The sequence below is a fragment of the Scyliorhinus canicula genome, chromosome 15 (assembly GCF_902713615.1).
Source record: "Scyliorhinus canicula chromosome 15, sScyCan1.1, whole genome shotgun sequence".
Taxonomy (NCBI): Eukaryota; Metazoa; Chordata; class Chondrichthyes; order Carcharhiniformes; family Scyliorhinidae; genus Scyliorhinus; species Scyliorhinus canicula.
Window position 1 is genome coordinate 137,690,588 of NC_052160.1, and position 24,930 is coordinate 137,715,517.

The 24,930-nt window shown below is 45.3% G+C and overlaps 2 protein-coding genes across 6 annotated transcripts in view; both read left to right on the forward strand.

The window, feature by feature from the left end:
* Positions 1 to 280: 280 nt before the first annotated feature.
* LOC119978318 (polymeric immunoglobulin receptor-like) lies at positions 281 to 11,819 on the forward strand. 3 transcript variants are annotated; one of them, XR_005463420.1, is made up of 6 exons: positions 281 to 409; positions 4,664 to 4,993; positions 8,720 to 9,046; positions 9,886 to 9,916; positions 10,985 to 11,157; positions 11,560 to 11,819. XR_005463420.1 is itself a non-coding variant. In XM_038819858.1 (6 exons), exons 1-6 carry the CDS (start codon positions 370 to 372, stop codon positions 11,577 to 11,579), a joined length of 855 nt encoding a protein of 284 aa, XP_038675786.1. In that variant the 5' UTR covers positions 281 to 369; the 3' UTR covers positions 11,580 to 11,819. The 3 variants fall into 3 exon arrangements, 2 of the variants coding, with proteins under 2 accessions (XP_038675786.1, XP_038675787.1); XM_038819858.1 differs by lacking the exon at positions 10,985 to 11,157 and adding an exon at positions 10,840 to 10,946; XM_038819859.1 differs by lacking the exon at positions 10,985 to 11,157.
* Positions 11,820 to 15,423: 3,604 nt separating this feature from the next.
* LOC119978319 (polymeric immunoglobulin receptor-like) overlaps positions 15,424 to 24,930 on the forward strand; it is a 49,578-nt gene continuing 40,071 nt past the window's right edge. For all 3 annotated transcript variants that reach the window (XM_038819861.1, XM_038819862.1, XM_038819860.1), the window contains exons 1-2: positions 15,424 to 15,515; positions 22,330 to 22,659. In XM_038819861.1, the coding sequence (XP_038675789.1) occupies positions 15,476 to 15,515; positions 22,330 to 22,659 (370 nt within the window). In that variant the 5' untranslated portion in view covers positions 15,424 to 15,475. The remainder of the gene's footprint in view (positions 15,516 to 22,329; positions 22,660 to 24,930) is intronic.

The following is a 24,930-nucleotide window of genomic DNA, read 5'->3' on the forward strand; positions in this document are numbered from 1 at the left end:
GCCATCATAAAGTTTTGTTTTAAAAATAACTAAGCCCTATTTCTTCATGCAATCACTCCTGGAGTGAATCATTCTTTCCCAATAGTCTTTCAAACACTAAAATATTGGGGTTTTAATCCACTATCCTAGCCATTGTCGGGATCTGGTCTTGGATCATAACAGTGGGTCAGTGAAACTGGCAATTTCCTTAATTGCAACTGTTCATGGATACACAAACAAATTGTGAAACTGCATGATTGGTCAATTTCCCTTATCCTGTGCATATGTAGGAAATATTTCTAATTCTATGAGGAAGTCAATGATTCAGTTCGGATGTTTTGACCGATAGAGACATTTGTGCTGAAAACTGTGGATATCGTCACTGGGACCATGGCGTTCACTACGTTGCTGTTCCTCACTTTGGTATCAGGTAAGATTTCCTTATTCTACATTTGGATTAACAGCTCACGTTTATGTCGGATGCTCAGCTCATACTTTTCAGTGTGGTTCTTGCAGTATAAGGGTCTGGTACACACAGGATTGAGGTGGAAGTGAATCCAGTACCGCCCCCATAGCGATTTTTCTTTTAAATGTCATTCCTTTCTCAGAGTCACAAAGCCAAAGTGCAGTGTGAAAGGGGCGCGCCCCTAATCCATCTCCTTGCTTGCTCTGAAAACCAATTCGAATTGAACCCAATTCATGGTCCCCACGGAAGGGGCATACTCCTGAGACTGGTTTAGCACAGTGGGCTAAACAGCTGGCTTGTCAGGCAGAACAAGGCCAGCAGCCCGGGTTCAATTCCCGTACCGGCCTCCCCGGACAGGCGCTTGAATGTGGCGACTAGGGGCTTTTCACAGTAACTTCATTGAAGCCTACTTGTGACAATAAGCAATGGTTATTAGATTCGATGACAAGAGAAGGCATTGCACCCAATTTCGGGCTTGATCCTACGCTCGATCCTAGCCAAGTGGCACAGTGATGACCCAGGTCCGAGGGTCAGTGCAGAATTGAGCAGCAACATATACAGACCTAAGCCTAGAGTCAGATCCTAGCCTAAACCCTTTACTGTAAATGTGTAAATAGTCCTAGTAGTTAATAAAGACTTATAGTTAACCAACGGAAGATTATCGAGACTTCTTTAAAACATACCGTTCTGTAACCAGCACTTTCCCAACAGTGTTGCCTTTGAAGCTACATCACAAAAAGGAGAAGCTTTCTTTGTCGACTCAAGTCATTATAATGGTTCTACCAATCAATTGGATAATGAAATACAGATTACTCCTGGTTTGGAGTAGGAGAGCCACAAAAGTCCACAAATCTCACACTGATTGGCTTCACATATTCCCGGCACCTTTTACTGGGTCCACCTCTGCTGGTTTCCATGTCTCAGTTCTCAAGTCATATGTGTCACCTTGCTCAGTAAAACGAACCTTCAGATTCCCAATGTCCCCATGACAATGACAGAGGACTAATGGGCGCTTCATTTTCTAGATGCATAGCCCAGTGTCTCGTGGTTACCAACCACACAAATGTCCCCAAAGTACAATGGAATTCACAGACTGACTTTCACATTAATGAAAAGGCAGAACGTGCTGGAGAAACCATCAGGTCCAGCAGAGAGGCACTACACAGATTCCAGAACTGGTAGGTCCTTAGGAGGTAAAGCAAGCAGTGTGCTTCCAGCAGGAATTCCACATCGATCCAGGAAACAAAGCCACGTGGGGGGTTCTACATGAGTTACCTGGCCTCCAATTCTAGCAGGGTGGCTCTCTTGTTCGCCCCGCTATTTCGCCCCGCTATTTCGGCCAGAGATCTTGGGAGTCAAGGAGCACATACCAGGCCGATTGCTGCACTTTGTGAATGTCTTCTCTCCCCTGGCTGACCAGCAGCAAAGTGAGCGAGTGTCCACTCATCTCGGTTCCATCGACCTGGGCGAATACACTGTTCTTGGGGGTGGGAGATTTCAGCTGCCCCCTCAAGGCCAGGGACTGCTTTGGAACCCTGCGCCACATGCCAGTGATGGAGAAGTTGAGGGACCAGGTCGGGTCCCTCAACCTGGTGGATGTCTGGCGACATCTCCATCCTGACTTACATGAGACCTGGACTTGGAGTGTGCTGAATAGACCGGCTTTACATTTTGAAGGCGTACATTTCAGGTGTAGGGAGCATCTGTGGAAGGGAAGAGAGAGCTAACATTTCAGGTTGAAGACCTGCAACAGGTTTTAAGTAAATACAATGGTCGGGGCAGGGGAAGGACAGGAAGGAACATCAAGAGCAGGTTTGTGAAGGAAGGAGAAATTAAGGACAAAAGCGAAGACGACGTGGGGAAATAGGAAGTTGGTAGCAGAACAAGCAACGGAATTAAAGAGGGAGTAAGAGGAGCTTTAGATGGCAATGGCAGGAACATTACCAACAGCTGCCATCTGAAGATAGGGGAGCAATAGTTCCGATCTTAAGTAATTGAATTCACTGCTGAGTTTGTGAGCCTAATTTGATGAAAGGTCACTGACCTGGATTGTTAACCCTGTCTCTCTCTGCACAGGTCTCGCCAGCCCCATTGAATTCTTCCAGCATTTCTTGTTCTTATTTCGGTTTTATCAGTATTTTGTTTTTTGACTTTAACTCGGACAAATTGCAGAAAATGCTGGATAAACTCAACAGGTTTGGCAGCATCTGTGGAGCGAGACAGAGGGTGCACATTAACGAAAGATCAGAGTCCCGATTTGGGCTCGTAGAGCAGGGTGTTACTTGGCACCTGCAACACCGAGAGCGGCCCTGCTATCTAATGGTGCAGGGAACACCCCGCCGAAACAGCGCTTACATCATTTCCTGCAGTGGGGAGCTCACCTCAACTGTGCTGGGAGAGATTGGGGTGCCATTTTTAAATGGCGCCCCAATATTTCGGCCCCCCCTCAGCATCTCCAGCCGTCGTCTCCGGAACCCCCCACCACCCCACCTCCAGAACTAAACCTCTTAGGGGGTCCACGAGCCCCCACCCCCCCTCACCAGTCCTCTTAATAACAAGGCACACCCGGGCCCAATCCCTGGCCTAGGCAACCTTGCACCTGGGCACATTGGCACTGTCAGCCTGGCACCCTGGCAGTGCCCCTGTCAGTCTGGCACTTCCAATGTGCCAGGATAATGGTGCCAATGTGCAGTCTGGCAACGCCAAGGTGTCTGGATGCCAGCGGAATACCTGGGTACCACCCTGGCAAGAGTTCGACCACTGTGGGGTCTCCAATGACCTGGGAGAGCCCCCAGATGCCATTGCGTTTGGTCCACGTTTGAGTGGACCAGTAGTAAACAGCACCATGACAAGGCCCCGCTGTGGAGGCCGCTAGTTCTCAGGCCCCTAATGGCTCATTTAAATATGTTAATGTGGATCTCACCCAGCTAGGGCGAGATCCAGATCGCGACGACTCGAGGGATCCTGATAGATCTGACGAGGCAATCTCACGAAAGGCCTCTCGCGAGATTAAACGGCCTCGTCCCAACACTTAATCTGGTGCGATGAGGCCATTTATCCGCGCCCAGAGTTACTGTTTCGGATCTTAATGTTCCGTCTACAGAAGCTGCCAGGCCTGCTGAGTTTATACAGCGTTTTCTGATTTTATTTCAGATTTCCAGCATCCCCAGTATTGTACACTTTGATTTTAACGAGGAAGAATTTCATTTAATTTACACGCAGATCATTGCAGGGGCTTTTTCTCCCCTGATAGTGAGTGCTTCCCAGCATACATCAGAAAAGGCGGGACGTGCTGCCTGCAACAGTCCAATAGGAACTGATTTGCCACTGTCAATGTGCTCTTGAAAAATTATCACCGATGTGTCATTTCGGGGGTAGTATTTTAAAGGGAAATCGGTGGGGTTTACTGTCAGAAAATCTTAAGTATCTCAAGCACGGTAGCACAGTGGTTAGCACTGTTGCTTCACAGCTCCAGGGTCCCAGGTTCGATTCCCGGCTTGAGTCACTGTCTGTGTGGCGTCTGCACAATCCCCCCGTATCTGCGTGGGAGTCGTCCGGGTGCTCCGGTTTCCTGCCACAAGTCCCAAAACACGTGCTTGCTAGGTGAAATGGACATTCTGAATTCTCCCTCCGTGTACCCGAACAGGCGACTAGGGGATTTTCACACTAACTTCATTGCAGTGTTAATGTAAGCCTACTTGTGACAATTAATTTTCTAAGAGGGCAGCACGGTGGCACAGTGGTTAGCACTGCTGCTTCTCAGCGCCAGGAACCAGGGTTCGATTCCGACCTTGGCTGACTGCCTGTGTGGAGTTTGTACATTCTCCCCGTGTCCGCGTGGGTTTCCTCAGGGTGCTCCAGTTCCCCCCTCAGCCCAAGGATGTGCTGGTTAAGTGGATTGGCCATGCTAGACTGCCCTTAGTGTCCGAAGATGTGTAGATTGGGTTGTGGGGAGAGGGCGGGGGAATGGGCCTAGGTAGGATGCTCTTTCAGTGGGTTGATGCAGACTTGATGGACCAAATGGCCTCCTCCAGCACTGTAGAGATACCTCCATTGATATAATACTAGCTGGACAGGCCGAATGGCCTCCTTCTCTGCTTTAAGGTTCTTGATTCCAGTCCCACTCAGGATTTGTGTGTGTCCCCTTGTGAAAGGATTGTCTAAAATTGATTGTTGGGATATTTCCAGCTTTCCTAAACTTAATGTTTCCCCCAACAGCTTCACAGACACAGACGGCTTCGATAGTGGTGAAAGCTGCAGTGGGAGAAACCATCACAGTGGGATGTCCACAGGCAGAAAGGTACAAAAGAAACAATGTCATCTGGTGGTGCAAGGCAACTTGGGGAAGTGGGTGCGATCATATATCGAGCATTGATGGGCAGAAAGTCAGAAACGATTATCGAGGAACATCGATTACTGATACCAATGGCAAGATTTCAGTAACCATACAACACCTTGAAGAGAAAGATACTGGAACATACTGGTGTGGACCAGGAGATAAACACACATTCAATGTTTTAGATATTGTATTGCTGAAGGTTTTCACAGGTAAGAATATTTCAGAAGATTGATTCTAGCGTTGATAATGTGGTTGGGCTGCAGTAACATTGCTGCTGTGTGAGCTCAGACTACGAAAGGATTATCACAGCTCCTTATGTGCAAGTAAAGACCCCCCATCCTCCCATTTCTACCCATTTCCATCTCTAAACATACTTCCCCCTCACACATCGACAAACCTAACATCAAATTCCACCAATGCCTCTTTTTAAAAAATTATTTTAAAGTATGTGAGCGTTGCTGGCTAGGCCAGTATTTATTGCCCCTCCCTACGTATCCCTGAGAAGGTTGTGGTGAGCTGCCTTCTTGAAACTCTGCAGTCCACGTGGTGCAGGTACTATCAGATTGTTGTTAAGGCAGGGAGTTCAGGATTTTGATCCAGCGACATCGAAGGAACGGCGATGTAATTCCAGGTCAGGCTGCTGAGTGACTTGAAGAGGAGCACGCAAGTGGTGGTGTTGCCATACACCTGCTTCCCTTGTCCTTCTCGGTGAAAGGGGGAGCAAGTTTGGAAGGAGTGAGTCGCTGTGTGTAACCACAGTAGAAATCTCTAATAGTTGCCAAATCAATAGTTGCCTTCTGCAACACAATGGCGTCAATTGGTTAAAACTAGTTGGAGGTTGTTTTATTGGAATTACGTTTAGCATAATTTGCATTCAACAGCATTCATTTGCACTTATTTACAAAATAAGTCTACAAGTTTACAAAAGGTCTATAAAATTATGAGGGGCATAGACAGAGTGGACGGTCAGAGACTTTTTCCCAGGGTAGAGGGGTCAATTACTAGGGTATATAGGTTTAAGGTGCGAGTGGCAAGGTTTAGAGGAAATGTACGAGGCAAGTTTTTTACACAGAGGGTAGTGGGTGCCTGGAACTCGCTGCCGGAGGAGGTGGTGGAAGCAGGGACGATAGTGATGTTTAAGGGGCATCTTGACAATACAAGAATAGGATGGGAATAGAGGGATACGGAGCCCGGAAATGTAGAAGATTTTAGTTTAGATGGGCAGCATGGTCGGCACAGGCTTGGAGGGCTGAAGGGCTTATTCCTGTGCTGTACTTTTCTTTGTTCTTTGTTATTTGATATCAATTGTGCTCAAAAGCATTCAGATATCATTTGCCATTGTAAATAGTGATCAACAGGCATCATTATCATCAATTGCCAATAAACTGCATTGCTCAAACATTGCTGATTACTTAGTTGAAGCATTAGTTGAAAAATTATTTAGTTGAAGCATTATGCGAGCATATGAAATAGGCAGGAAAGTTGGCCATTCGGCCCCTCGAACCTACTCTGCCATTCAATAAGACCATTGCTGCTCTGTTTGTATTTTGAATTCCACATTCCCATCTACTCCCAATAACCACTGATACCCTTCCCTAACAAGAAACAATCTACCTCCACCTTAAAAATATTAAGTGTACCCCGTATTCCCCTGGCTGCTGAGGCAAAGAGTTCCAAAGTTGCACAACCCTCTGCGAGAAGCAGAATTCTCCTCATCGCTGTCCGAAAACGATGTCCCCCTTATTCTAAAACAGTTGCCCCCTAACTCTGGACTCACCCACAAGAGGAAACATCCTTTCCACGCCCACTTTGTCATGACCACTCAGGATCATTGTATACTTCAATCTAAACGTCAGTGGAAACAAACACACACCGTCTCTCCAACAATCTGAAACCAAAACTGATCAGAGAGTTTATTCTCCCAGTTTCTGAATTACCATTGCTTCAATCACCTGAAAGAGGAGCTAGCTTGAGAAAAAGTAGATGCTGTTTCAACATATGTTTTTATAAGATAGTTTTATGTTTTTCTGCCAAATGTATGACTAATACAGCAGTGCCCCCATTACCCCAGATTGTAGCAGCTTTCTTTCCCCACATGTAATTTTACCCTACCTCTTCTCAAAAATCCCACCTCACAGATTGCAACAGTTTTCATCACTCCTCCCTCTCTTACCCAACTCCTCCTCCCCCTTGCCCTGTCCCCTCCTTCTCCCTCTCTACCCCCCTCTCCTCTCTCCACCTCCACTGAGCCTTTCCCCCTCGTTCCCTCCTTCCCCTCCACCCATCCCACCCCCACTTGTCTCTCTGCCTCTCCGCCCCTCCACGCTCTGCTGAAGATATCCAGGCAACGTGGAGCAACAATGGCTGCACAAATGTGGTGTGTGCTCGGGTTGGGGAGGTCAGGGGTGAAGAGAGTCAACAGTGGCATCCCGGGCTCGAGGTTTGGCAGCATCTGGAGAGGCAGCAAAAGCTGGCCCGAAACCGGTTGTGGTGGGTGCAGGCCAGAGACTGGAGATGGTGGAGGAGGGAGTGGAGTGGAAGGGAAGAACCAGGGGCACCAAGACGCATACGTATCATCCTGCACCCTGCATGCTTTCTTCCGAAGATGACATAAATAAATTAAGAACCAATGGGAATCTGGTGATGCTCTCAAGCATACATTATGGGATGGGTTTTTTTCGACTAAATGAAAAAATACATAAATTCAGATATTATTTCAGTAATTAATTTCCTTGTGTTTTTTGATTTCGATTCTGAGCATATTTGATGCCTTTGAGCGTGGTTGATGCCTTTGAGCGTGGTTGATGCCTTTGAGCATGGTTGATGCCTTTGAGTGTGGTTGATGCCTTTGAGCGTGGTTGATGCCTTTGAGCGTGGTTGATGCCTTTGAGCGTGATTGATGCCTTTGAGCATTGTTGATGCCTTTGCGCACCTTTTGCCTTCTAGCTCCTTTGATTACATTTCATTACAAAACATTGTTGTCCGCATAAAAAACACATTCCAAATTAAAACGCTTGTTGTCAAATGAGCGCTGGTCATTTTTGAGCGCAAAGAATAATGTCAACACTTTCTGGTAGGGTTTCAACCCAGTGGCTAAAATCTGAAATCATTCAAATCCATCCACTTACAAAAGGTTAAAATCAGACCCAATGGTTCTAGCAATGCAAACTAAAACTCAAACTGCTTAATGTGCAACCAGAACTATACTCCGTCCCTTCCCTGTGTAACAGGCCTGGTGTTGGATGTAATTCAAACACTAAGGAACATCGGCCCAGAGGTGGATACAGTTGGTTCTGGGCAATAGCATAAAATGGCTATTCACAAATTGCCAGCTCAATTCTTAAACTTCTTTTTTTCCCCCATTCGACTTTAACTGCAATACTCCAATCATGAACGTAGAGGAGCCCTACATAGTCCACTTTGAACTCAGTGTGCAACATCTTAGCTCATTCAAACCCATCCAACTACATAGGGTTAAACTCAGGCCCAATGATTCTGGCGATGAAAACTGAAACTCCTTTTGACCTACAAGTAACAAACTCACATTGTTTGTATATTTTTAGTGTTTATCCAAAGCGATGCTCAGTTTGTGTCCAACAGGCTTGGAGTTGGGGTCCCTTCATCGACTTTGAAAATTCACCCGAACGTTCTGAGCAATTTCACTGCAGCTACAGAAATAGAAATGGTTCACTAAATGTAGACCCACACACCTATGAAATATTAAATTAAAGGTTTAGAACGAGCAGGAATTGAACGCAGGAGCTTTCAATGATTACAGTGCATTTTACACTATAATCCAGTCCGTACATTAAAAACAGAAAATAATTTTGACATTTTCAACATTTGGCTGGTTCATTATATTTTGAGCAATGAAAAGATGCTCAGTTTTTCAGCATTTGGAACTTTTATTGATTGTGTTTCTCATTTATCAACAGGTACATGGGAGCCAATTGTATCAGAGATCAGTGGTGTTGTGGGAAATGTCACCACTGTACCATGTCTGTACACGGAGGAGGAGAAATACTATAAGAAATTCCTGTGTAAAGTAACCTCTATAAATAAATGCACCATTATTGCCAGCTCTGATGGGGCTGTAAACAATCTGCAAAATGGGAGTGTTTCAATCACTATTAATAATTCTCATAATTTTACTGTTACCCTGGGCAACATTAATAAAGCTGATGAAGGAGAGTACTGGTGTGGAGCAGTGACAGTAAAGAACATAAAGATCATCCAGGTAAAACATCTGACAACTGCTGAAGGTAAGGGTCAGTATAAAATTATTATCATTCAATCAGTGTTGAATATAACTTACAAAACAATAACAATTGGTCAATGCTGAGTTCTTTATTTACACATTGCGGCCACCCTACTTCATCTCAACCTTTCAGCACATCCTTCTCTTACTTTCCCCCTCGCTAAGTTTAGCTCAATTTCCCCCGAAGAGCATCTATGAAATTTGTCACAATTACACCTTGTGGTACAGGTAGAACGTCTCAGATCCGCTGACCAAAAAAACAACAGTGTCCGTCCACAAACCAGACATTTTTAGGATGCTCAAGGCACCAATTTTAACTGAGTGAAATTTTTGAAAAAACACACTGGACAACTTGGCTAGGTGCCACGTTGGCACGATGTGGCTCCAGACTAGATACTGGCTTCACCATCCACTCTATCCGCCTCTCCATATGATCCTTACACCAGCTGACCCGGCCTCACATGAACCACCCGTGGCCTGGACTGCCCACCCTGCACCCCAGCAAGATCTGAAAGCCATCACTGGATTGGAGGTACTGTCCCTAGTTCCACATTTAACAAGTTCCAGCTTCTATCAGCTCTCTGGGTATAGTGTCCAAAACTTTCACGAATACTACAAGAAAATATAAATGTTAAAAATAAATAGAGAGTTTGTGCGAATACCTCACAGATTATTGTCCTCCCAACACTATAAGCTCTTTGTGAAGGCCCCTCAGAATCTATTTTTTCCTGAGCTCAAAACACCCAGGTTCACTTTCCATAAGTACAGTACGTTGAAGGTAATAATGGTGGTGGTTGGCAATTATTCATCAAATTATTCATTTATCTTTACTTCCAACAATAGGAAGATCAAGTATTTCCAACGATACCTCAAGGTAAGATTTTAATTTGCAACTTCTAAATATCAATTTTGTGCCACCCTCATTGAAGCCACGGTTGTTAGATAATCCTGCTTTCCTCACAGGTCATGATGAGCAATGCAATGTTATTAAATTACTATAATCCACGCAACCACCATATTGATGCCATATATTTCCTCATAATTCTGCCATTGATTGTCTTCCCATTTAATACAAACATATCGAAGCCAGGGGGCGACGTTTTTCAGACCTTGGCAGTAATCATTCGGTGCGATAATATGAGAGAGTGACATTAACACTTTCTGCTGATACGTTCCCTTACGGAACATCCGACACCCCAGCCCAGCGTTTATTCATTCACGGGATGTTGATGCTGCTGACAAACCCTCATTCATTGCCCATCCCTAATTGACCTTGATAAAATGTTGGTAAGCCACCACCTTTAACCCCTGCTGTCCATGTGATGTCAATACACCCACCTGTGTAGTTCGGTAGAGAGGGTTTTGACGCAGAAAAGGTGAAGGAATCATGATCCACTTACAGGTCAAGTTAGTGTGGTAGTTGAAAAGGTGAAGTTGAGGTGGTGCTGCTTTACCTGTTGTCCTTGTCTTTCCAACTGGTGATGGTCACAGGTTTGAAAGGTGTTACTGAAGAAGCCTTAGAACACTGCTCTAATGCATCCTCAACAGAGAGATGCAGTCTCACCAGAACACAGCTCGTCCCTGCGCAATTCCTGTTAGAGATATTTTCCCCTGTGTACAAAGCCCAAAACTCCGAGGCATGACTACACTTTGAAAATCACCCCATAGCCTGTAAAAACTGTCAATGTGTTCAATATAATTTTCCAGAATTGTTGGGATGTTACTGATGGTCATTTTGCATAAACTGTGCGTTAATTTATTTTGTACTGTATTAATTATAATTCCTTGTTTAATCAGAGAGGTTCTGCTGAAGATATGGACTATATTCCGTTGGCTGCTCTTTGCGGCTCTGGCTGTTTGCTCCGCTTCAGTCACATTCTATGAACATTTTGCAAAAGGGCCAGGTATAAAATATGAAATCTTTTTGCTCTAATATTTACAGATATTTAACTTCAGCCTAAAAACTCAGGCACTTGGAAAGTAGCCAAGAAAAACAACACATAATCCACAAGAAATGAAGTTCTCTTCGTGAAAATGTAACAAGGGAGCCATTCGAGTGTGATAACAATGACCTTTGGGCTGAATTTTATGCTCGTCGACAGAAAGGATAAAAATGTCAGTTCGTCAGGAGATTTTCATTTTTACGCGGGAGTGCAAAATGGGAAAAGTTGTGTAGACACTCAATGCAAAGCACTGTTTAATTAAATTTTTATTTAAAATGCATACCTGTGTCCAATAGTGGCCTTGAACATGGGTAAGGGAGCATCAACAGTGCCCCTGGACCAGGCACAGTATGGTGCATTGTATAACCTGGAACCCATGATGTGCCCCAGAGCTGTGGGCACCAGATGCAAAATAGGTTATTGCAAACAAACCTCAGCACTTACATCAGGATGTCTCCATCCACACTCTCACCTATTTTTTCGCCATGTATCGCTTGAAGTATTTCACTTACAGAAAGAAGGTCAATTCCTCTGTTTTCTTTATTACGATTGATTAAATTTATTTGTTATTCAGTTCTGCAGGCCAGCAAATGAGGGGTTCTGTGGAAACATCAGCCAGAGAACATCAATGGGGTCAGAGAGAGCTGCATTCGAAGACCGGCTAGAAGGTTGACTAATACCTACACGAATGTCCAGAATATTTTCACCTTGCTTTTATAAGTTACTTTACCGTTTTGCAGTATTTTTATTCTTTATGACAATCTGAAAATCTTTGTAAAGTCTTGAGAAACTATGTGAACTGCTTTCATTATAATAAAAACAACTGGATGATAACATTTCTTGATGTTTTTGATATTAAGGGGCAGTGGATGCCGGAACACGATCCAAATTTGAGGAGGAGATAGATAGGTTTTTAATTAGTGGTGGAATGAAGGATTATGGCAATGGGCAGGATGGTGGAGATGGGGCCTGGACGAGATCAGCCCAGGTTTTTAGGGGAGGTGATGGTATAGTGGTATTGTCACAAGACTAGTAATCCAGAGACCTAGAGGTCTGGGATCCTGGGTTCCCACCACGGCAAATGGTGAAATTTGAATTCATCTGGAATGAAAAGTATAATGATGACCATGAAGCCATTGCCGATTGTCATAAAAACCCATCTGGTTCACTAAGGTCCTTCGGGGAAGGGAATCTGCCGTCCTTACCTGGTCTGGCCTACATGTGACTCCGGACCCACACAACAATGCTTCGCCCCTCAGTTCAAGGGCAATTAGGGATGGGTAACAAATGATGGCCCAGCCCAGCGACGCCCACATCCAAAGAGCGAATAAGAAAAAGTATTGAATGGTGGAGGGGTTGAATTGCCGACCCTTGCTCTTGGTTCCTATAGTCTTATGTTTGTGTCCTAATAAGTCAAATATGATTTCAGAAACTTTTATATGAACCCAGAATACATATTTAATGATATCAATGCCTTCGTTGGGAATGACACACCTTGCTTGCAGAGGGGAAAAAATAGAATTTGGACTTTTTTTTAACATTGCTTTCCTTGTAAAGCAAGAGAAATGGGAGCTTACATTTGGTGCACTTATTCTATCATCCTCACATTAATTTTATATTGCAATTATCAGTAAACAGCCTTCCTTCTTTAAGCTTGGGGGAGTGATTCGGGATGGCACGGTCACACAGTGGTTAGCACTGCTGCCTCACACCTCCAGGGGCCCGGCTTCAATTCCGGCCTCGAGTGGCGGTCTGTGTGGAGTCTGCATGTCCTCCCCGTGTCTGCGTGGGTTTCCTCCGGGTGCTCCGGTTTCCTCCCACAGTCCAAAGATGTGCAGGTTAGGTGGATTGGCCGTGCTAAATTGCCCCTTAGAGTCCAAACGGTTAGGTGAGGTTACTGGGTTATGGGGATCGGGTGGAGGCGTGGCCTTAAGTAGGGTGCTGTTTCCAAGAACCGGTGCAGACTCAATGGGCCGAGTGGCCTCCTTCTGTACTGTAGGGATTCTGTGATTCAACGACCTTGTTGAATCCTGTGAGAGGCCTCTCGTGAGATTTGCGACGCTTGTAATGCCTCACGAGAACCAACGGAATCTCACAAGACGTCGCGATCTGGATCTCGCTCTCGCTGCGCGTGACCCAGATCGGTATATTTAAATGAACCATTCGGTGTTCGCTGGATTCTCCCAGCACTCGGGATGTAACGGGCGCTCCTTGGAGATCTTCGTCAGGATGCCATTTGGAGCTGGTTTCCACAAACGTGGATCAGGGATCACAGACTCAGGGTGGGGTGGGGGGCGGGGGGGGGGTTGCTCCCAGCCATTAGAGACCCCTGGGTGGTCGGGCACAGGGCAAGGTGATACCGTGGGACTCCCGATGGCAGCCTGGCACCTTAGCCCTGCCACCCTGGCACCTTGGCAATGCCATCTTGCTGCTGCCTGGGTGCCAGGCTGGCAGTACCATCGTGTCCAGGTAGCAGATTGACACTGATGGCGATCAGGCCCAGTGGAGCCTTTACAGGTGGAGGAGGGGTGACAGGGTGTTCCCAATGACCTCCTCAAAGTTGGGGTCAGAGGGGTCAAAAACAGGGCGGGAGGACTGAAAGTGTGCAGGGGGGGGGGGGGGGAGAGAAGGATTGGGTCAGTATTTCAAAATGCGAGGTGCATTTCCTGGCGGTGAGTAGAAGCAGGAAATCGCTCAAAGTGCGGCCTCAGGGGGGAGTCACTCCCCTCGGCCAAAAGAACAGCAAAGTGCCGTTCAATATTGGGGTGTTTTTCAGCTCTGCAGCCACCCAGAAACACCCTGCTAAACGCGTGCCAACCAGACATAAACATTGTCTGCTTGAATTGCCCTGAGGTTTCTCATCAACCCTCTTGGGATTAAGCTCAAATCTAGTTGGATTTGTAGCTTCGGATGAGCTGTGGGGTTAGTGAAGTGCCCAATTTAACTCTGCAATCCTCGGAAGAATTGGACTTCACAGGCTGTTGGGGGACAGGGCTTACACTCTGCAAATTTATATCACTGCATGTGTGTCCTGATTGTACATGCTTCACCTGAACCAATTGACTGTTGTTTCTACAACCCTTTGGTTAGATAGTTCTGTTTTTGGTACATTTAGAATCCTTGGCTTAAATATTCCACCCATTCCTGACGATGGGATATTCCGGTCCTGCCAATGGTGACCACCCGTGGTGCAATCCCGAGTGGCAGGAGATGCCAGGAAGGCAAGACACCACATTGAAATTGGCCAACACAATGTTGTAGGCGTCACAGAGATGTAGCTGCAAGGAGATCAAGGCTGGGATCTACATATACAAGGTTAAGGTTGCATTGTGAGTATGGAATGAAGTTAAATCGATGCCAGGGAGCGATATAGCCTCAGAAGGCGTAGAATCTCTGTGGGTAGAGTTGAGGAATCACAAAGGTAAAAAAGACCCTGATGGGAGTTATGTACAGGCCCCCAAGCAGTAGTCAGGGTGTGGGGCAGAATACAAATCAGGAGACAGAAAAGACATGTAAAAAAGGCAATATCACAATAATCTTGGGGGACTTCAATATACAGGTGGACTGGGAAAATCAGGTTGGTAGTGGATCCCAAGAAAAGGAATTTGTGGAATGTCTAAGAGATGGTTATTTGAAGCAGCTTGTGACAAAGCCAACTAGGGAACAGACAATTCTGGATTTGGTGATGTGTAATGAGGCAAATTTGATGAGGGAACTTATGATGAAGGAACCCTTAAAGAGCAGTGACCACAATATGATAGAATTTACCCTGCAGTTTGAGAGGGAGTAGCTGGAATCAGAGGTAACGGTATTACAATTAAATAAGGGTATCTACAAAGACATGAGGGAGGAGCTGGCCAGAGTTGATTGGAGAAGGAGCCTATCAGGGAAGACAGTCTTCACTGTGGAAGACACCAGTGGGATTCCAGAGCTCAAATTGAATTGTTATTCATGACCCAAGTAGGAGGCATTTGGATTAATTTCCTGCATAAAGCACCAAGAGGATAATTTATTATATTGATACACATTACAGCAAGAAGCAAAACAACCAGAAATTGAAATTGAAAAGATATTTTCACATAGAAACAGCAGGATGCTCCATCCCGCTGAACCGCATTTCTGCCCCATCACGCCGGCGGGATGTTCCATTACGCTGGCCAGTCAATCGGGTTTCCCATTGTGGGGCAGCCCACGCTGTCAGGAAACCCCCAGGCTACCAGCAAAACGGAGCATCTCACCGGCGGAGCATCCCGCCCAATATCTTTACTTAATGTCGGAATTTGGCAATGGTCAGCCAACAAGAGATCATTTCCTCAAATTGCAACAAGTGGCATCGACACAAATAATGTTGTGAAGCAGTATGATTGGTCAGCTTCTCTTATCCTGTATGTGTTGGGCAGATATTGCTGGATCAAGGAGGAAGTAAATGATTCATCGCAGATCTTCTGACCGATACAGAGGCACTGAAAACTGTGGAAACCATTGGGAGCATGATTATTACTGCGTTGCTGTTCCTCACTTTGATATCAAGTAAGATTTTCCAATTCTATATTTGGAGTAACAGCTCATGTTTATGTCTGAGAAAAATGGCACGACGTTTCTATTTTTAAAATTCAGTTCGGGGATGTGGGTGCCGCTGGTTATGCCAGCATTTATGGCCCATCCCTAGCTGCCCTTCAGAAAGTGGTGGTGAGCTGCCTTCTTGAACCGCTGCAGTCTGGGTGTAGGTACACCCACTGTGCTGTTCGGGAGGGAGTTCCAACGACAGTGAAGGAACAGCGATCTATTTCCTAGTCAGGATGGTGAGTAACTTGGAGGGGAACCTCCAGGTCGGGGGGGGGGGGGGGGGTGGTTCCCAGGTATCTGCTGCTCTTGTCCTTCTGGATGGTAGTGGTCGTGGATTTGGAAGGTGCGATCTAAGGAACCTTGGTGAGTTACTGAGGTGCATCTTGTAGATGGTACACACGGCTGCCACTGTTCGCGGTGGTCGAGGGTTTGAATGTTTGTGGAAGGGGGAGCAATCAAGCGGGGCTGCTTTGTCCTGGATGATGTTGAGCTTATTGAGTGTTGTTGGAGCTGCGCTCACCCAGACAAGTGGTGAATAAGCCATGGGGACGTCACGGGGTCCAGAGTCGATGTTGAGGACTCCCAGGGCAACTCCCTCCCGACTGCATACCACTGTACCACCACCTCTGCTGGGTCTGTCCTGCCGAATAGACAGGACATTCCCAGAAATGGTAATTGTGCAGTCTGTGACATGGGCTGTAAGATATGATTCTGTGAGTATGACTATATTAGGCTGTTGTTTAGCTAGGCTGTGAAAGAGCTCTCCCAACATTGGCACAAGCCCCCAGATGTTAGTAAGGAGGAACTTGCAGGGTCGGCAGAGCTGGGTTTGCTGTTGTTGTTTCCGGAGCCTGGTTCGGTGTTGGGCAGCTGTCGGGCAGTCCGCCCATTTTTAGCAATATATATATATATATATATATTTAGCAGTATATATATATATATATTTAGCAGTATATATATATATTTAGCAGTATATATATATATATATTTAGCAGTATATATATATATATTTAGCAGTATACATATATATATATTTAGCAGTATATATATATATTTAGCAGTATATATATATTTAGCAGTATATATATATATTTAGCAGTATATATATATATTTAGCAGTATATATATATATTTAGCAGTATATATATATTTAGCAGTATATATATATATATTTAGCAGTATATATATATATTTAGCAGTATATATATATATTTAGCAGTATATATATATATTTAGCAGTATATATATATTTAGCAGTATATATATATATATATTTAGCAGTATATATATATATATATTTAGCAGTATATATATATATATATTTAGCAGTATATATATATATTTAGCAGTATATATATAATTATATTTAGCAGTATACATATATATTTAGCAGTATATATATATTTAGCAGTATATATATATATTTAGCAGTATATATATATATATTTAGCAGTATATATATATTTAGCAGTATATATATATATTTAGCAGTATATATATATATATTTAGCAGTATATATATATATATTTAGCAGTATATATATATTTAGCAGTATATATATATATATTTAGCAGTATATATATATATATTTAGCAGTATATATATATTTAGCAGTATATACATATATATATATTTAGCAGTATATATATATATTTAGCAGTATATATATATATATATTTAGCAGTATATATATATATATTTAGCAGTATATATATATATTTAGCAGTATATATATATATATTTAGCAGTATATATATATATATTTAGCAGTATATATATATATTTAGCAGTATATATATATATTTAGCAGTATATATATATTTAGCAGTATATATATATATATTTAGCAGTATATATATATATATTTAGCAGTATATATATATTTAGCAGTATATATATATATATTTAGCAGTATATATATATATATATTTAGCAGCGTGTCGCGTCTTTTCGTCCGACGTCACTTCGTCCAACGACACTTCGTCCACGACTTTTGGTCCAACGTCTTTTTGTCCGCCCGTCTTTTGGTCCAACGTCACTTCGTCCAATTATCCAATTACAAATTAACTCCGTATAAAACCATTTAATTGATAAAATGCAAGTACAATACAGCAAGTGAATTTAATTCCTAAAATGCAAGTAATTGATAAAATGCAAGTAAAATGTAAGTTGAAAAATGCAGTTAAAAAGTTAAAAAATCTAAAAATGCAGTTAAAAAATCTAAAAGTTTACTAATTACTTAAAATTCCCGAAATTACTTAAAATTGATGTAAATTGTAAATTCCCGAAATTCCCTAAAAGTTAGAGAACTGTACCCGAGAGAGAATAATGGGGAGAGGACAAGATGATTTGATATTCTACAATTCCGACAGACACAGATATAAGTGGGAGTCTAATTGGATTTAGACAATGAGTGCAGTTCTGAAAGAAGCAGATTTAAACTCGATTTTCGTCGAGTGATTAAAACCTCTGGTTGGCAGTGGGTTCTGACATTACAGGTCTGAAATGATCAAATATTCCATCAGATACAATGGCTCTCATCACGCTGGAGCATACATGGGTGAATATCCTGCAGCTTATCTTAATAATGTCTGGAGATCAAGCAGCACAAATGCAGAATTCAACCTCAAGAGGCGAAATAGGTGGAGAGGATCCTTGAGCAGTAACATTGAAAAACTAAATTAAACTATTTGTAATTGGATAATTGGACGAAGTGACGTTGGACCAAAAGACGGGCGGACAAAAAGACGTTGGACCAAAAGACGTGGACGAAGTGTCGTTGGACGAAATGACGTCGGACGAAAAGACATAGCACCATTTAGCAGTATATATATATATATTTTAAGGGCCTAACGGGTGTTTAATCTTTTTTTTCCTTTTAAAGCTCTTTGGGAATTCAAATCAGAGGGGATGGAAGCTAGGGCAGTTACCAGCTCCTCCTGTAGGATGTGGATGGTGATTACACCAGCCGGATGTGCACCCAACTCCAGCTCCTCAGAGACCGCGTTAGGGAACTGGAGCTAGAGCTGGATGAACTTCGGATCATCCGGGAGGCAGAGGGGGTGATAGAGAAGAGTTACAGGGAGGTAGCCACACCCAAGGTGCAGGACAAGAGTAGCTGGGTTACACTCAGGGGAAGGAAAAGGAACAGGCAGACAGTGCAGGGATCCTTCGTGGCCGTTCCCCTTCAAAACAAGTATACCGTTTTGGATGCTGTTGGGGACCTACCGGGGGAAGGCCCAAGCAGCCAGGTCTCCGGCACTGAGCCTGGGTCTGTGGCCCAGAAGGGAAGGGGAAGAATAGAAAAGCAATAGTGATAGGAGCCTCAATGGTTAGGGAAACGGGTAGGAGATTCTGTGGTCGCGAACGAGACTCCCGGAAGGTATGTTGCCTCCCGGGTGCCAGGGTCAGGGATGTCTCGGATTGAGTCTGCAGGATTCTGAAGGGAGAGGGGGAGCAACCAGAAGTCGTAGTACACATAGGCACCAACGACACAGCTAAGAAAAGGGATGAGGATCTAAAAAGGGAGTTAGGTTGGAAGCTAAAGAGCAGGACAAGCAGAGTACTGATCTCAGGATTGCTACCGGTGCCACGTGCAAGTGAGGCAAGGAACAGAGAACGAGTGCAGCTGAACACATGGCTACAGGGCTGGTGCAGGAGGGAAGGCTTCAGATATGTGGATCATTGGGAGATCTTCTGGGGAAGGTGGGACCAGAACATGAAGGACGGATTGCACCTAAACTGGAGGGGGCACCAATATCCTGGGTGGGAGGTTTGCTCGAGCTCTTCGGGAGGGTTTAAACTAGTTTGGCAGGGGGATGGGAACCAGAGCTATGGATCAGAGGATAGGGTAGCTGTTGAATGGGCTGAAATAGTATGCAGCAAGTCTGTGAGGAAGGATAGACAGTTGATAGGGCAAAGTTGCACTCAGTGGAATGGGTTAAAGTGTGTCTGTTTCAATGTAAGAAGTGTCAGGAATAAGGGAGATGAACTCAGAGCATGGATCAGTACTTGGAACTATGATGTGGCCATTACGGAGACATGGATTTCACAGCGGCTAGAATAGTTGTTCGATGTTTTGTGGTTTAGATGTTTTAAGAAGAATAGAGAGGGAGGTAAAAGAGGAGGGGGAGTGGCACTGTGAATTCGGGAGTGCACCACACTGCAGAAAATGTGGTAGTGGAGGAAGGTTTGTCTTCTGAGTCAGTATGGGTGGAAGTCAGAAACAAGAGAGGAGCAGTCACTTTATTGGGAGTTTTCTATAGACCCCCCAATAGCAGCAGTGAGATGGAGGAACAGAACTATCTGACCAAAGGATTGTAGAAACAGCAGTCAATTGGTTAAGATGAGGCAGCTACAATCAGGACACACATGCAGTAACATAAATTTGCAGAGTGTAAGTCCTGTCGCCCAACAGACTGGGAAGTCCAATTCTGTCCAGGATTGCAGAGTTAAACTTCCTTTTTCATTTTTTTCCAATTAAGGGGCAATTTAGCGAGGCCAATCCACCTACCCTGCACATCTTTGAGTTGTGGGGGCGAAACCCACGCAAACACGGGGAGAATGTGTAAACTCCACACGGACAGTGACCCGGAGCCGGGATCGAACCTGGGTCCTCAGCGCCCTGAGGCCACAGGGCTAACCCACTGCGCCACCGTGCTGCCCCTTGATTGCAGAGTTAAGATGGACACTCCACTAACCCCACAGCTCATCCGAAGCTACAAATCCAACTAGATTTGAGCTTCATCCCAAGAGGGTTGATGAGAAACCTCAGGGCAATTCAAGCAGACAATATTTATGTCTGGTTGGCACGCGTTTAGCAGGGTGTTTCTGGGTGGCTGCAGAGCTGAAAAACACCCCAATATTGAACGGCACTTTGCTGTTCTTTTGGCCGAGGGGAGTGACTCCCCCCTGAGGCTGCACTTTGAGCGATTTCCTGCTTCTGCTCACCGGCAGGAAATGCACCTCGCATTTTGAAATACTGACCCAATCCTTCTGCCCCCCCCCCCTTGCACACTTTCAGCCCTCCCCCCCCCCCTCCTTTTCACCCTTCTGACCCCAACCTTGGGGAGGTCATTGGGAACACCCTGTCACCCCTCCTCCACCTGGTAAGGCTCCACTGGGCCTGATCGCCATCAGTGTCAATCTGCTACCTGGACACGATGGTACTGCCAGCCTGGCACCCAGGCAGCGGCAAGATGGCACTGCCAAGGTGCCAGGGTGGGAGGGTCAAGGTGACAGGCTGGCACAGGGAGTTCCAGGGTATCACCCTGCCCTGCCCCCAACCACCCAGGGGTCTCTAATGGCTGGGAGCAGCCACCCACCCCCCCCTCCCCTCCCCCCCCCCCCCCCCCCCCCCCCACCCCCACCACCCTGTTTGGGTCTGTTTTGCCTGATCCATGTTTCTGGAAACCAGCTCTAAATGGCGTCCTGACGAAGATCTCCCAGGAGTGACCGTTACATCCCAAGTGCTGGGAGACTCCGGCGATTGCCTAATGGCTAATTTAAATATACCGATCTGGGTCACGCGCAGCGAGAGCGAGATCCAGATCGCGACGTCTCGTGAGATTCCGTTGTTTCCAGCGTCGCAAATCTCACGAGGGGCCTCTCGCAGGATTCAACGGCCTTTTTGGGCCCAACGAAGCCGTTGAATCACAGAAGCCCTACAGTGCAGAGGGAGGCCATTCGGCCCATTGACTCTGCACCGGTTCTTGGAAACAGCACCCTACTTAGGGCCACGCCTCCACCCTATCCCCACAACCCAGTATCTCACCTAACCTTTTGGACACTAAGGGGCAATGTAGCACGGCCAATCCACCTAATCTGCACATCTTTGGACTGTGGGAGGGAACCGGAGCACCCGAAGGAAACCCACGCAGACACGGGGAGAATGTGGCAAACTCCACAGAGACAGTCACCCGAGGCCGGAATTGAACCCGAGCCCCTGGAGATGTGAGGCAGCAGTGCTAACCACTGTGCGGCTGTGCCATCCCGAATCACTCCCCCAAGCTTAAAGAAGCTGATAATTGCAATATAAAGTTAATGTGAGGATGATTTTTGAATTTTAAATCGGAGTAATAAATACAAAGTGAGGAGTTATGTTAACCCTTCACTACTCACTGGTTAGGTCACTGGTTAGGTACTGTGTTCAACTCTGGGCAACACACTTGAGGGAGGAGGTCAAGCCCCTGGCGAGGGCACAGGGCAGATTTACCAGGATGATACCAGGGATGTGGCAGTTTGGATTTGTGGGCAGATTGGAGAAATTGGGATTATTGTCCTTAGAGCAGAAAAGATAAAAGGGAAAAAAGTATTGAAATTGAGGAAGGGTCTCATGCAGCAAGTGGAGAGTAATTATTTCCTCTGCTGGTGGATTGGTAACAAGAGATCATAGAGTTAAAATAGTTGGGAGAAAAAACAGTGGGTAAATGAGGAGACGTTATTTCACACATTAGGCTGTTACCATCTGGAAAACACCAACTGGAATAATCATGGAATGTGATTCCAGAGGAACTTTCCAAAGGCTGATGGACATACATTTGAAGGGGACCAATGTGCAGGGTTTCGGGGGGGGGGGGCTGGGGTGTGGGATTAAATTGGACAATAAATGTTCTAAGAGCTGGCACAGACATGACGGGCCGAATGGCCTCCTTCTCTGCTTTAAGGTTCTTGAGACCGGTCCCACTCAGGATTTGTGTGTGTCCCCTTGTGAAAGGATTGTCTAAAATTGATTGTTGGGATATTTCCAGCTTTCTTAAAACATGTTTCACCCAACAGCTTCACAGACACAGACGGCTCCGATAGTGATGAGAGCTGCAGTGGGAGAAACCATCACAGTGGGATGTCTACAGGGAGAAAGGTACAAAGGAAACTCTGCAATCTGGTGGTGCAGGACAACTTCGGGAACTCGGTGCAATCATATATCGAGCATTGATGGGCACAAAGTCAGAAATGATTATCGAGGAACATCAATTGCTAATACAAATGGCAAGATTTCAGTAACCATACGACACCTTCAAGAGATAGAAACAGGAGCATACTGCTGTGGACTAGAAGATACCGGCTCATTCAATATTTCAGATGTTATATTGCTGAAGGTTTTCACAGGTAAGAATGTTTCAGAAGATTGATTCTAGCGTTGATAATGTGGTTGGGCTGCAGTAACACTGCTGCTGTGTGAGCTCAGACTATGAAAGGATTATCACAGTTCCTTATGTGCAAGTAAAGGCCTCCCATCCTCCCATTTCTATCCATTTCCATTAACCTCTCTAAACATAGGATAAAAGCAAATTACTGCGGATGCTGGAATCTGAAACGAAAGAGAAAATGCTGGAAAATCTCAGCAGGTCTGGCAGCATCTGTAGGGAGAGAAAAGAGCAAACGTTTCGAGTCCGATGACTCTTTGTCAAAGCTAAAAGACAGAGAAAGTGGGAAATATTTATACTGTGGAGTGAGAATGAAAGATGAGCCACAGCTACAGAAACCGAGGGAAACTGGGTGCTAATAGCCACAGAAACCAAGGGGAAAGATGGCAGTCCACAGAGAGAACAAAAGGTGTGAAAGGCCAAACAGCAGAAAAACTAACATCAGAGGCTAAACTGTGACAGATGGAGATGTGGGGGGGATGGGAAGGGGGAAGCAAAGGGGAGAAGGGATAAGGAAAGGTTGATAAGATGGGGCGGGGAGTTAAATATATATTAGGAAAGACAAGAAAGAAAGAAATGGTAAGAGATAGTTGAAATGAAATGGGATGAAAAGCATAATCCTCCGCCATTTTTGCCATCTCCAGCGTGATGCCACCACCAAGCACGTCTTCCCTTCACTCCCTCTGTCAGCGTTCCGCAGAGACCGTTCGCTCCGAGATAATCTGGCCCACTCCTCCACCCAACACCTCTCCCATCACCCATGGCACCTTCCCATGCAATCGCAGGAGGTGTAACACCTGGCCCTTTACCTCTTCCATGCTTAACATCCCAGGCCCAAAACATTCATTCCAGGTTAAGCAGCGTTTCACTTGCATCTCTTCCAATTTGGTCTATTGCATTCGCTGCTCCCAATGTGGTCTCCTCTATATCGGAGAGACTAAACGCAGACTGGGTGATCGCTTTGCTGAGCATCTTCAGTCTGTGCGTATTCAGGACCCTGACCTTCCCGTTGCTTGCCATTTTAACACAAGACCCTGCCCCCATGCCCACATGTCTGTCCTTGGCCTGCTGCAATGTTCCAGTGAAGCTCAATGCAAACTGGAGAAACAACATCTCATCTTCCGGTTAGGCACGCTACAGCCTTCTGGTCTCAACATCGAATTCAACAACTTCAGATGATTAGCTCTACCCCACCTCGACCCATTTTGTTTTCATCCCATTTCATTTCAACTGTCTCGTAACATTTCTGTCTCACACCATTTCTTGTTAGGTGAATTGGACGTTCTGAATTCTCCCTCTGTGTACCCGAACAGGCACCAGAATGTGGTGACTAGGGGATTTTCACAGTAACTTGATTGCAGTGTTAATGTAAGCCAACTTGTGACAATAAGGATTAATTTATTAATAAATTAATCAATATTAAAGATGCGTGCCAGTGGTGTGGGAACCTTGTCAGCAATGGGGTGGGGGTGAGGGGCCTTGCCAGTGGTCCTGGGTGGGGGGAGGTGGGGGTCTTGCCAGCGATTTGTGAGGGAGCTGCATCAATATTGTGAAATGGGGGGGGGGCCGAATACCTGTCAGAGAGATTAGGCCCCACCCCTCTCAAGCCCAAAGTATGGGTGGCATGTTGGCACAGTGGTGGCTCAGCTCCAGGGATCTGGGCCCATTTCTGGCCTCAGGAGACAGTCTGTGCGGAGTTTGCACGTTGTCCCCAATGGGCTGAATGGCTTCCTTCTGCACTGTAATTTCTATGGTACTATGTAAAGCCCAATCCTGTGAATAAAACATTCTAAATCCCATTCAATGGTTTTCCTGCTGGAAAGATTCTGGGGTTTTTAAACAGGAGAATTATGGCCCATATTTCTGAATTTCTATTCCTTCAATCAGCCGAAATCTGAGCTAACTTTAGAGGAAGCAGCTTCTATATTAACATATCTTTTTGAGCTAGTTTTTTATGTTTTTCCTCATAACTTACAACTAATACAGTACATCCCCTTGCCCCCCCCCTGCCATCTCACCCCCGCTACCTCAGATTGCAGCATTTGTCTTCCCCTTCTGCCCCTCTGGAGTCATTTTCTGCCAACTGTCCCCACAATTCCACCCCCCCCCCCCCCACCCCCCGCCCACACTCCTGGATTACATCAGGTTTCTTCCTTCATATTCCCCCCCTCCCCTTCTCCTCCTGCCTCCCTCTCCTCCACCCCCCCCCCTCTTTGACTCTCCATCCCCCATT

Bases quoted from the DNA above. Each gene is read 5' to 3' on its own strand.
- LOC119978318 (XM_038819858.1), top strand. From the start codon at position 370: ATGGCGTTCACTACGTTGCTGTTCCTCACTTTGGTATCAG. The intron at 410-4,663 runs GTAAGATTTCCT...TTCCCCCAACAG, and splicing joins GTTCCTCACTTTGGTATCAG to CTTCACAGACACAGACGGCT. The intron at 10,947-11,559 runs GTATAAAATATG...TTTGTTATTCAG, and splicing joins ACATTTTGCAAAAGGGCCAG to TTCTGCAGGCCAGCAAATGA.